Source organism: Balaenoptera musculus, chromosome 4 (assembly GCF_009873245.2).
Source record: "Balaenoptera musculus isolate JJ_BM4_2016_0621 chromosome 4, mBalMus1.pri.v3, whole genome shotgun sequence".
NCBI lineage: Eukaryota > Metazoa > Chordata > Mammalia > Artiodactyla > Balaenopteridae > Balaenoptera > Balaenoptera musculus.
The window spans coordinates 144,480,488-144,493,076 of record NC_045788.1 but is presented as its reverse complement, the minus strand read 5'-3'; the positions used below and the strand labels follow the sequence as shown (position 1 = coordinate 144,493,076).

The 12,589-nt window shown below is 57.3% G+C and overlaps 1 protein-coding gene across 1 annotated transcript in view; it reads right to left on the bottom strand.

Moving 5' to 3' along the window:
• Positions 1-6,852: 6,852 nt before the first annotated feature.
• The window catches only part of COL6A2 (collagen type VI alpha 2 chain), a 36,912-nt gene continuing 31,175 nt past the window's right edge, over positions 6,853-12,589 (bottom strand). Inside the window, 1 exon segment of the mRNA XM_036850194.1 lies at positions 6,853-7,939. Coding sequence (XP_036706089.1) covers positions 7,341-7,939 — 599 coding nt within the window. The 3' untranslated portion in view covers positions 6,853-7,340.

Genomic DNA, 12,589 nt, shown 5'->3' with positions numbered 1-12,589 from the left:
TCTGGATGATCTGTCCATTGGTGTAAGTGAGGTGTTAAAATCTCCCACTATTACTGTGTTATTGTCAATTTCCTCTTTTATAGCTGCTAGCATTTGCCTTATGCATTGAGGTGCTCCTATATTGGGTGCATATATTTAACTGTTATATCTTCTTCTTGGATTGATCCCTTGATCATTATGTAGTGTCCTTCCTTGTATCTTGTAACATTCTTTATTTTAAAGTCTATTTTATCTGATATGAGTATTGCTACTCCAGCTTTCTTTTGATTTTCATTTTCATGGAATATCTTTTTCCATCGCCTCACTTTCAGTCTGCATGTGTCCCTAGGTCTGAAGTGGGTCTCTTGTAGACAGCATATAGATGGGTCTTGTTTTTGTAACCATTCAGTGAGCCTGTGTCTTTTGGTTGGAGCATTTAATCCATTCACATTTAAGGTAATTATTGATATGTGTGTTCCTATTACCATTTTCTGAATTGTTTTGGGTTTGTTTTTATCGGTCCTTTTCTTTTTTTTTTAAATTAATTAATTAATTAATTAATTAATTTTTATTTTTGGCTGTGTTGGGTCTTCGTTTCTGTGCGAGGGCTTTCTCTAGTTGTGGCAAGCGGGAGCCACTCTTCATCGTGGTGCACAGGCCTCTCACTATCGCGGCCTCTCTTGTTGTGGAGCCCAGGCTCCAGATGCGCAGGCTCAGTAGTTGTGGCACACGGGCTTAGTTGCTCCGTGGCATGTGGGATTTTCCCAGACCAGGGCTCAAACCCGCATCCCCTGCAATGGCAGGCAGATTCTCAACCACTGCGCCACCAGGGAAGCCCTATCGGTCCTTTTCTTCTCTTCTGTTTCTCACTTAGAGAACTTCCTTTAGCATTTGTTGTAGAGCTGGTTTGGTGGTGCTGAAATCTCTTAGCTTTTGCTTGTCTCTAAAGCTTTTGATTTCTTCGTCAAATCTGAATGAGATCGTTGCCGGATAGAGTAATCTTGATTGTAGAGTCTTCCTTTTCATCACTTTAAATATATTGTGCCACTCCCTTCTGGCTTGTAGAGTTTCTGCTGAGAAATCAGCTGTTAACCTTATGGGAGTTCCCTTGTATGTTATTTGTCATTTTTCCCTTGTTGCATTTTTTTTTAATATATAAATTTATTTATTTATTTTTGGCTGCATTGGGTCTTCATTGCTGCACGCAGACTTTCTCTAGTTGCAGCGAGTGGGGGCTACTCTTCGTTGTGGTGTGTGGGCTTCTCATTGCAGTGGTTTCTCTTGTTGTGGAGCATTGGCTTTAGGCGCACAGTCTTCAGTAGTTGTGGCACACGGGCTCAGTGTTTGTGGCACATAGGCTCTAGAGTGCAGGCTCAGCAGTTGTGGCACATGGGCTTCATTGCTCTGCAGCATATGGGATCTTCTGGGACCAGGGCTTCAACCCGTGTCCCCTGCATTGGCAGGCAGATTCTTAACACTGCACCACCAGATGAGCCCTCCCTTGTTGCTTTTAATAAGTTTTCTTTGTCTTTAATTCTTGCCAATTTGATTACTATGTGTCTTGGCGTGTTTCTCCTTGGATTTTTCCTGCCTGGGACTCTCTGTGCTTCCTGGACTTGGGTGGCTATTTCTTTTCCCATGTTAGGGAAGTTTTCAACTATAATCTCTTCAAATATTTTCTCGGGTCCTTTCTCTCTCTCTTCTCCTTCTGGGACCCCTATAATGTGAATTTTGGTACATTTAATGTTGTCCCAGAGGTCTCTTAGGCTGTCTTCATTTCTTTTCATTGTTTTTTCTTTATTCTGTTCTGCGGCAGTGAATTCCGCCATTCTGTCTTCCAGGTCACTTATCTGTTCTGCCTCGGTTTTGCTGCTATTGATCCTTCTAGTGTATTTTTCATTTCAGTTATTGTATTACCCATCTCTGTTTGTTTGTTCTTTAATTCTTCTAGGTGTTTGTTCTTTAATTCTTCTAGGTCTTTGTTAAACATTTCTTGCATCTTCTTGATCTTTGCCCCCATTCTTTTTCCAGAGTCCTGGATCATCTTCACTATCATTATTCTGAATTCTTTTTCTGGAAGGTTGCCTATCTCCACTTCATTTAATTGTTTTTCTAGGGTTTTATCTTGTTCCTTCATCTGGTACATAGCCCTGTGCCTTTTCATTTTGTCTGTCTTTCTGTGAATATTGTTTTTGTTCCACAGCCTGCAGCATTGTAGTTCTTCTTGCTTCTGCTGTCTGCCCTCTGGTGGATGAGGCTATCTAAGAGGCTTGTGCAAGTTTCCTGATGGGAGGGACTGGTGGTGGGTAGACCTGGGTGTAGCTCTGGTGGACAGAGCTCAGTAAAACTTTAATCTGCTTGTCTGCTGATGGGTGGGGCTGAGTTCCCTCCCTGTTGGTTGTTTGGCCTGAGATGATCAAGCACTGGAGGCTATAGGCTCTTTGGTGGGGCTAATGGCGGACTCTGGGAGAGTTCACGCCAAGGAGTACTTCCCAGAACTTCTGCTGCCAGTGTCCTTGTCCTCACGGTGAGACAGAGCCACCCCCTGCCTCTGCAGGAGACCCTCCAACACTAGCAGGTAGGTCTGGTTCAGTCTCTATGGGGGTCACTGCTCCTTCTCCTGGGTCCCAATGCGCACACTACTTTGTGTGTGCCCTCCAAGAGTGGTGTCTCTGTTTCCCCCAGTCCTGTCGAAGTCCTGCAATCAAATCCCGCTAGCCTTCAAAGTCTGATTCTCTGGGAATTCCTCTTCCTGTTGCCGGCCCCCCAGGTTGGGAAGCCTGATGTGGGGCTCAGAACCTTCACTCCAGTGGGTGGACTTCTGTGGTATAAGTGTTCTCCAGTCTGTGAGTCACCCACCCAGCAGTTATGGGATTTGATCTTATTGTGATTGCACCCCTCCTACCGTCTCATTGCGGCTTCTCCTTTGTCTTTGGATGTGGGGTATCTTTTTTGGTGAGTTCCAGTGTCTTACTGTTGATGATTATTCAGCAGTTAGTTGTGATTCTGGTGCTCTTGCAAGAGGGAGTGAGCGCACGTCCTTCTACTCCGCCATCTTGAACCAATTGCTCCTCTCCAGTTTGTTTCTAATTCTGTTTATAATAGCATTTTGGTTATAGAGTCATTTAAAAATTTTACAGTCAAATTTATTATATATATGCTTATCAACTACAGGGAAGGGGAGAAGGATCTAATCATGGTTTTTGTTTCTCTTTTTTCACTGAGAATGCTACTAGGACCACCACCTCCACTATCCCCACCTGGGTGGGTGCCCTCCCGGGCCCCTCACACCATGGCCGGAGGTCCCGGCATCAGCCCCTCGCCTCTGACCTCCCTGGACAGCAGCAGGCCCAGCCGTGCGAGCACAGGTCTGTCCCCGGCTGCCTGGAGGTGGGGCATGGGGCCTTGGGGGCAGGGAAGGGAGATGGGCCCTTCTTTCTGGGGAGCACAGCTACACCTTGACAGGGTGGTCCTGGGAGAACCTTACTTCCTGATGGAGGCAGCTGAGTGCAGGTAGGGTGGGGCACAGAGGCTGCCCTGGGAGGGTCAGCTGGGCCTGGTCAGAGCACCAGTCCTGGACCTGGAGGGGGTTGTCCCAGGGGTCTGGGAAGGGCCTCAGGTGCTCGGGGGCAGCCGTGGTGGGGACTCACTAAGTCAGACCCGAGTGGCCACCGTCGAGCTGTGGGACTGTGTCCTGTCGGCCCCAGAGTGGCCTCATCGCTGGGGCTGCAGCTCTGCTTCAACCCCACCTGAGAGCTGATGGGGCCCTGCCCCAGCCCTGTCCTGTCCTCTCCCTGTCCCCCAGCCCTGCGCCCTGCCCAGGCCTTTCTAGGGACGGCTGGAGGCTGAGCCCGTGCCTGGGGAAGGTTTGGGGAGGCGACTTTGGGAAGGGATGTTAGTGTGGAGGTGTCAGTGGGAGCACACTGGTGAGGTGTTGTGTGAGGGGTGATGGGGAGAGGTGTTACCGCGGGGGATCTGGCGAGGAGGCCTTAGTGAGGGATGTGGGTGACAGGGTGTTCCTGAGAGGGTGCTACTGAGAGGGCGTTAGTGACGGGACTTTGCTGAGGCGGTGTTAGTGGGGGCCGTTCTTGTGGGGATGTTAAGAGGTGGCGTTTGTGAGTGCATATTTTTGAGGGTATGTTAGTGAAAGGATGTTGGTTTGGGGACTTTGCTGAAGAATGTTCGTGAGGGACAGTGTGAGGAGATGTTGGTGGGGAGGCCTTGGTGAGGGGACATTCGTGCGAGGACACGGGTGAAGGGATAATGGTAGAGACAGTGTGAGTGTTACTGTGGGGCCGTTGGTGAGGAAATTGTTGAGGGAGTGTCTGTGAGGGACGCTACTGGGAGTATATTAGTGAGATGACGTTAGTGAGGAATGCTGGTGAGGGGACATTTCTGAGGGGACATTTCTGAGGGGACACTAGGAGCTGCTAGTGTGGGGATCTAGTGAAGGGTGTTGGCGAGGAGGCTGGGGATGGGTCGTTACTGAGAGGTGCTGTGAAAAGTTATTGAGGGGACAGTAGTGTGGGGACGATTGTAAGGGCTTGTCGGCGGGGTAACATTTGTGTGGCCATTGCTGAGTGATGACCGGATGGTAATGAGGGGACACTAATGTGGGACGTGGGTGTGGGGACATTAGAATGTTGACACTGGTGAGGGTCCTGGGTGAGGGGTGTTTGTGCAGAGATGTTGTTGAGGGGCCCTAGTGTTGGGCTGCTCATGCGGGGTGTCGGTGTGGGGGTGCTGGTGACGGATACGCCACTCTCAGAGGCAGGAGCGTGGCTGGCTCCTTACGGACACTCTGAGGGCCTAGAGCGCTCTGGCCTGCGTCTGTCCTTCCTGTGGGGGGTGGAGTTGACAGGCATGACATCCACTCAGGCTAAGGGACCACCTCGAACACTGTGTCTCGGTCACAGAATAAGGGCGTGGTATGAGGACCCATGGCCTTGTGCACACTTTTGAGGCCTGGGGAGTCCACTGGGCTCCCCCGAGGCTCACTGCATGCCCGTGACGCCTGCACGGCGGCTTCTATGGCCACTCCGCTGGCTTCCTTTTGTGACCTTGGCCCCAGGTGAGCCCATTTGGGTTCATCCGTGCTGAGTCTCCTTCACTCACGTCCCCGGCTCTCAGGGGACAGGATCCATGTCCGAGTGGGGCTGGCTGGCGGGGAGCAGGCAGAGCGGGGGCCCAGCTAACCCCGGCTGTAGAGGAGGCCCTGAGGGTGTCCCGTGTGTGTGAGGGGAGGCTCTTGTAGGAAAACGCAGAACCCTAACTCAGACACCACACGTGGCAGGGAGTGTGTCTGAGCGCCCCTCCAAGGGGCTGAGGGCTGGGGATGTGGGGCCTCAAGGAACAGCCCTGAGAGGGAGCTGGTGCCCTTGCCCTCCAGGGAGGTCGGGGCCCCAGCGGAGAGCGCGGGGGACACCAGCGTGGAGGGCACCCTGCAGGTATCCAAGGTGGCCTGCGCCCTGGAAGGACCCCGCCCACCCGCTCGCCGGGGTCGTAGGCCGGAGTCACGGAGAGGGACGTCCTTTCTTCTGCAGAGGGGACACCGTGCAGGGTCCAGCGGGCAGAACTCCAGATGCGTGGAGGGAGGGGCCCCTGCCTCCCCCCCGGCCCCGCCCCCGCCCCCGGGAAGTTCACAGGCGCCAGCCCTCCGGCCTGAGGCCTGGGGCTGCCGGCTCTTCTCTTTCTCGTGCAGGCGTTTTGTACGGTTCTTTGCGGGGAGGGAGGGGGTCAGAGGAAGAGAAGATACTTGGTGTGACGCCCTGCCTTTCAGCTGCAGGCTGTGTAGGCAGATGACAGGAGAGGCGGAAGTGAGTCAGTCACCCCCAAAGGGGGGGTCAACAGGGTGTCATCGTGTTCTGGGCTGAACTGTGTCCCCCTCCCCCAAATTCCCATGTCGAAGTCCTAGCCCCCAGTACCTCAGAATTTGACCTTATTTGGAAATAGAGTCGTTGCAACATAATCTGTAATTAGTTGAGATGAGATCATCCTGGGGTAGAATGGGCCCTAATCCAAAATGGCTGTGTCCGTGTCCAGAAGGGAAACGTGGACACAGACGGGCCCGGGGAGATCACGTGTGAAGATCCGAGGGACGCTGCGAGCGGAGGAGCGACAGGGGCTGGAGGGCCTGGAACAACCCCTCCCAAGAGCTCAGCGGGGGCGCGGCGCTGAGGACCCCTGGACTGCGCCGCCTGCTGGCCTCCAGACCGTAGTTTAAGCCCCCAGGTTGAGGTACTTTGTTAGGCCAGGCCCAGCAGACTAAACAGCCTGGGGTTTAACAGGGCACTTCCCAGAGGGTGAACTTAAAAGACCTGCGCGTCTGGACAAAAAGTCACTGAGGCTGCCAGAAAAAAAGAGCCTCTCTCTCATTTCTCCTCTATCATCTATATATCAATCAATTATCTATCTACTCCTCTGTCATCTGTGTACCTGTCATCTATCTATTATCTATATATCAATCACCTATCTCTCTCTCATCTGTGTACCTGTCATCTGTCTACCATCTATCTGTATCCCCTCTCTTTCTATCATCTGTCATCTCTCTATCACCTATCTCTATCCACAAGTATCCTCATGCAAACCAACAAACATCCCTAAAGTGCTCTGGCCCCGTTCTGGGGACAGAGTGAGACTTCACTGACCAAATACTTTGTTTTCAGCCCAAAGCCAACCAGACAGAGGTGGATTCCACGGCTGAAGCCATCCAGTCGGTGCCCTTGGGAGTGGGTGCCTGTAAGGACAGGAGGCCAGGCCCGGCACCCTCTGGGTGCACAGAGCAATCCGGGGACCCCGGGGCATGATCAGTCCTGGGGCTCATGTGAACGGTCTCAGCGTCCCCACTGGCACAGACACTTGCAAGCTGGGGAGCAAGCGGGGTTCAAAGCCTTTATTGGACTGGGGTGTGTGCACACAGGGAGGTGCAGGGCCTGCTGTCACAGCTCAGTCTGATGGGGCAGGTGACGCCCAGAGACCTGGGAGCGGGGCCAGGAGGGCTGGCAGAGAGCCTCTGGAGGGCACTCGGGGGAGGACAAGTCTGGGAGTGAGGCTGGGCTGAGGGAGGCCAGCCCCAGATGTGCTCCCCGGGAAGCCTCTGGGGTCCCAGGAGGGCACAGAGGGCAGGACAAGGGTGAATGGTGAAGAGAGGAATGCGCTCAGGGTGTCCAGGGCTGCGGGATCCCCGGTAGGAGCTGGGGTGGGCGGGGGTCCTCCGCTCCTGACTTTACACCCACACGTGGAGAGATTGAGCCCTCAGTGCGCCGGACCTCTCAGGTGGGGTCTGAGTAGCACCACGGACAGGAGGACAGCGCCCGCGGGGCAGGGGTCGCGGGTCTGGTGGTGGGGCCGGGCAGGGGGCGCTAGCAGATCCAGCGGATGAACCTGTCGAAGAAGCCAGGCTGGGCCAGGCTGTCGTAGTCCTTCTCGCGGAAGACGGCCGCCGGGTCGCCCAGGCTGATCTTGGAGAGCACGTCCGCGTCCACGTCGCTGCCCACGGCCACCACGGTGGGCACCACGTTCTGCTTGCGCATGGAGTGCACCGCCTCCTCCAGGCTGTCGTTGCCCGTGACGCCGTCCGTGAGGAACACGAAGTCCAGCTCGGCGTGGCGGCGCGCCCCGGCCCGCGCGCCGCGCACCACCTGGTTGATGGCGTGCACGATGCCCGCGCCCACGTGCGAGAAGGAGTTGAGGTAGCGCGCGCTCGCCAGCGCCTCCTGGATGACGGTCAGGTTGGAGGTCAGCGGGAAGGCCACCTGCTGCTCGCGCGGGCCTCCGAACTGCAGCAGCGCCACGCGCGCGTTGAGCGGGTCGTCGTCCCTGCGCGCCAGGGTCAGCCGCCGGGACACCTCCTCCACGAAGCGCCGCGCCTTGTGGAAGTTCTGCTCGCCCAGCCGCTCGGAGCCGTCCAGCAGGAAGACGATGTCCACGGGCCGCTGCGTGCACTGGGCCACGTACAGCTCTGGGGGCGAGACGGGGTGGTGCGCGGGCGACCTGGGTGAGGCCCCGCTGCCCCGCCCCAGCCGCGCCCCCGGGCCACGCCCGCCCGGGCCACGCCCCGCGCCCGCCTCTCTGCGCGCACCCGTCCACAGGAGCCCCTCAGGCCGCTGGCGCTTCACCCGAGATCACGGGCGGTCGGGAGCCCTCCACAGCACCCAGGACGTGGGTCCAGGCTCCTACCCTGTCTCCCTGGGACCGACACCGTCTCTCCTGGTTGTGCTCCCACCAGGAAATGTCCCCAAACCTGAGGCTGAGGGGTCCCTTTCCACTCTCCCAGCACCATCTCTGCCCAGCGACCTCCTTCAGGCCTCGCGGGCAGGCACGCAGGGATCAGTAAAGCCCCTTCTTTTGGCCCAAGAATTGGATGTGCCCCAAAGGACCACGGTCCATGGGGAGTAGGAGTGGGAGAGAGAGGTGTCATCACACCTGTGATCGTGTAAAAAGACCTCATGAAGATCCCCAGACGCAAGGACCCACCTCTGGAGGCTGGGCCGTATCTCTCTCAGCCCTGGGAGCATCAGGGAGAGAAGGGGCCTGTGTCCCCTCAACTGGCCAAGGCTTTGGTGGGCAGTGGGCACAGGTGTGGCCAGACCCCTGTGGCAGCCCGGGTGACTCCCTGTTACCTGAGACCCTTGCCCTCATCCGGCCAGTCACCAGCCCAGGACATGCTGGACAGTGTGAGGGCAAGGCTGCCACCAGGGCTGAGGCTGGGCCTCTGAGGGACGTGGGCGCCTCTGCACAGCCTGAAAACTCGCTCCACACACGGGACCACAGGCTGGGTCTCCGTCCAGGAACGTGCAGCCAAGCCCCTCGCCCAAGGCACTGCTGAGATCTCAGCTCTAACGGCCAACGGGGCTCGGCAGGGGCGGGGCTGGTCCTCCCTCATGGGTCCAGCTCCTCAGCCCCGTGGGCACCCTCCTGACCGGGGCAGGAAAGGACTCCGGTCACAGCCCAGGCGTGCTGAGCCAGGGCCGGGAGCACAGCGATCCCATCAGAAGGAGCTCCTGACCTGTGGCACCAACCACGAGGGGCTCAGGATCCCGCTTGGGCCCCGCAGGCCCCAGGTGCCCCACTGCATGGGCAACCCCCGAGGTCCAGGCGAGCCAGCAGTTGGCCTCAGCAAGTCGCTGACCACAGCACACATTCACACTCCTCGTTTTGCAGCTTTTATAGAATGTATGAGATGCGCTCACAGCACCTGAAGGACACCCTTGGTGTGTTGCCTGCAGTACTGGGCTACCCGCGGAGGAGCGAGTGTTTCTGGCAGATTTTTTTTTTTTTTAAAGGAGCTTATTTATATGGCAGTGCAGATGAAGAGCAGCTTTGGCTTTAAACCCACAGGGCTGGAGCTAGAGCTGAAACTGCCCAGCGAGTTCCCTGTGTGCCCCTGGGCCTGTAAGTCCCTGCGGTCAGAGTCAGAAACGCAGGGACTGCTGGTTTGGGGGAGTTTCTCAATGTATCAACCAGGGGGACGAGAGAAGTGCACAAGGGGTGACCTGGGCACAGAGGCCAGAGGTGAAGCCGGGAGTTGGAGTTGCTTATGAGGCTCTGGTCTTCCCTCTTTCTTTTTGGCTAAATAACGGTCCCCAAGAGATGCCTACGTCCTAATCCTGGAGCCTGTGAATATGACCTTATATGGCAAAAGGACTTTGCAGATGGAATTCAGTTAATAACTCCCTTGAAATGGGGAGACTCTCCTGGATTATCTGGCCCTAAATGCCACAAGTGTCCCTGTAGGAGGCAGGCCGGGGCAGGGCGTGGGGGGAAGGGGAGAGGCCATGTGTCCACAGAGGCAGAGACAGGAGCTGGAGAGGCAGGAAGGGCCCTCCCTTAGAGGCCCAGAGGGCGCGCAGCCCTGGGACACCTTGCTTTTGGGCTTCTGGCCTCCGGACCAAGAGAACAGCTTCCTGCTGTCTTAAGCCCCGCAGTGTAAGGCAGGCAGTGCCTGGGAGCTAATGCAGCCGGCGGGGCTGCAGCCCGGGGGTTCAGCAGAGCGCCAGCACGGTCTCGGGGTCGCCCACGATGTCCCTGTGCACCAGCTTAAAGGTGTCAATGAACAGGTCCATCCAGTCCTGCCGCTCGCTGCCCGTGGCGAACTTGGCCCGCTCCGCGGTGTAGACCAGCACAGCCACCAGCCTGGAGTAGGCGGCTGGGTCCTGTGTGAACTCCGTGGCGTTTAGCAACTGTTGGATCAGGGGGATGGTCCTGGGGAAGGAGGCGTCCGGGCCCTCTTCCGTGCGGAGGAAGGTGACCGGGGGCTCGCCGCCAGGCCGCGGTCCATCTGCGGGGGATTCCAGAGAAGTCTTTAAGGGACTTGGTCGGCGTGATCGGGGCTCCAGCCGCCTCTCTCCTCGGAGACGAGGAGGGACCAAGAGCCCAGCGAGGGCGTCAGATGAGGAGCCGGGGAGGCTGCAGCTCCCGCATGGGCAGCGCGGGTGCCAAAGCTAAACAAAGGGGCTTCGGGGAGCCCGGAGGAGACGGGGAACAGAAGCTCGAGAACTGCAAGACTCTTGGCACAGACGGCTGCTGAGACTAACCAGGTTGTGGCGGCTGCTGGCAGCTCAGGGCCCTGCCCGGGGACGACCGCAGCCCCCTTAAAACGCTCAGCACTGCGGGGAGAATTCCCTGCCTGTTCCAGCCCCGCCTGGCGATAGGTGGGGACCCCTGGAGCCCCTCTCAGGGCGGTTTCTCGCCGGCTTGTGGTTACAAATCCTCCTCCACCCTTCACCGTCAGACGTAAACCTCCCCGCCCGGAGCCGTTGCCCCGAGGACCAGGGAGCAAACGCTCAGCGCGCCCCACGCTCTCCCCGTCCCGTCCCGTCCCGTCCCGGGGGAGGTCAGGGCCTACCCTCCGGGCCCCTCGCTCCAGGCGCACCACGGCCTCCTGTCTGCAGGGTGCCAAGGGCACGTCCAGTTAGCGCGCCCGGGTGGCCTGGCCTCACGGCCCCAGCCCTGCCCCGCGCCCTTCCTTTGGGGCGCCCAGCCTTCCGGAGCCTCCTGCCTTGGCGTGGGGAGCAGGGCTCAGGTCCCCCTGGCTCTCCCCCTCCTGCAGCAGCTGTCGTGGAAGAAAACCTGCCTTGGCCGCCTTTGACTGGTGTCTGCCTTTGTTTCTCTTCGACAGCCTCGTGGTTCTGTCCCAGCTGAGCTGCCCACCTGGCTTGGTCCAAGCCCAGATGCGGCTGAGCCTCTGGGTGAAAGGGGCCATTTGGCCCAGTCGGTCAGGGCCGTGCCAGAGCAGGCGGCGTCCACACAGCGCCCCATCTGCTCAGCCCTCAGCGAGCATGCCAGAGTCCACTCGTGTCAAGGAGGTCATGTGTAAAAGCATATTCTGTAGTTAACATTTACTTTCTTCCCTTCTGGTCACAATGTCTAATTTACTAGGAAATTTCAAATCACTCTAAAGGAGAATGAGGTTGTGAGTTTAGCAGAGGGGGGACTTAGGAGAACAGGGGAGGGGTCCCTAAGGGGGCTGTTCCCTTTCACTGTCAGGTCCTGGAGGCTCAGGGGAAGTGAGATCACCAGCACTACTCTAGCATCAAAAGCAAAGACATCACAAGAAAGGACACGACAGCCCAAGATGTCTCACAAACACAGATGCAAAAATCCTCAATAAAATATTAGCAATCAACTCTAACAATATATATGTATTATACATCATGACCAAGTGGGATCTATCCCAGGTCTTGGAAGGCTGGTTCAACACTCAAAACTCAATGAACACAATCCACCACATCAGCAAGCTAAAGAAGAAAAACCACCTGATCATATCAACAGGTGCAGAAAAAGCATCTGACAGAATCCCACACTCGTTCACGACAGACTCTCAGTACCTAGGAATGGGGGGCCACCCTCAGCTTGATAAGGAACATCTACAGAGACCCTCAGCGGACTCCCCATGGCGAGAAACTCACAGCTTCCCCAGCAAAATCACCGCTGGGCCCTGGCACCAGGGGCTGGGTCAGGTTTCTGCCCTCGAGGGGCCAAGCTGACCACGGGACCGCACCCTGGGAGGAGTCAGGCGCCCTGAAGGCAGGGGCACAGACCAGGGGTTAGTTGGGTCTCTGCGCGGACCCCACCCTCTTTAGCCCCTGGGGGAGACTGGGGTTGGCGCTATTGGGCCAGCCTCTGGGGTTTGGGGTGGCTCTGGGAGCCACACACAACCGTCTTCAGCTGGCTCTGGGGACCCCAGGCCCAGGCCGTCTCTGGGATGACCCCACAGCTTGCCAATGGCCATGGCACAGTCACTGGTACAATCTCGGCGAGCACTTCCTTGGCAGTTCTCTGTCAGAATGAGTGTGCGGACCCCTGTCCCCAACTCAACACGGTCCCTTACCTCAGGCTGCCTTGGTGCCTTTGAACCTGCCCGCGGCCCCCTGACGCCTGGGAGGAGGCTGCCGGAACGCTGACCTCGTGGCAGACACGGATGTGGACGCAGGCCCCAAGGTTCCCATCAGTGTGGGACCTGCCAACAGTCCAGCCCGACTCACCCTGCTCCCCGCCTGCTGCGGGGCCCCCACCACCCAGAGCCGGCCCCAGGGGCCCCTCCGAGGCAGCAGCAGAATGCCCAGAGGAGCTGGTTGATGCATCCTGCCCCTTCCCCGCCCCGAGGGAC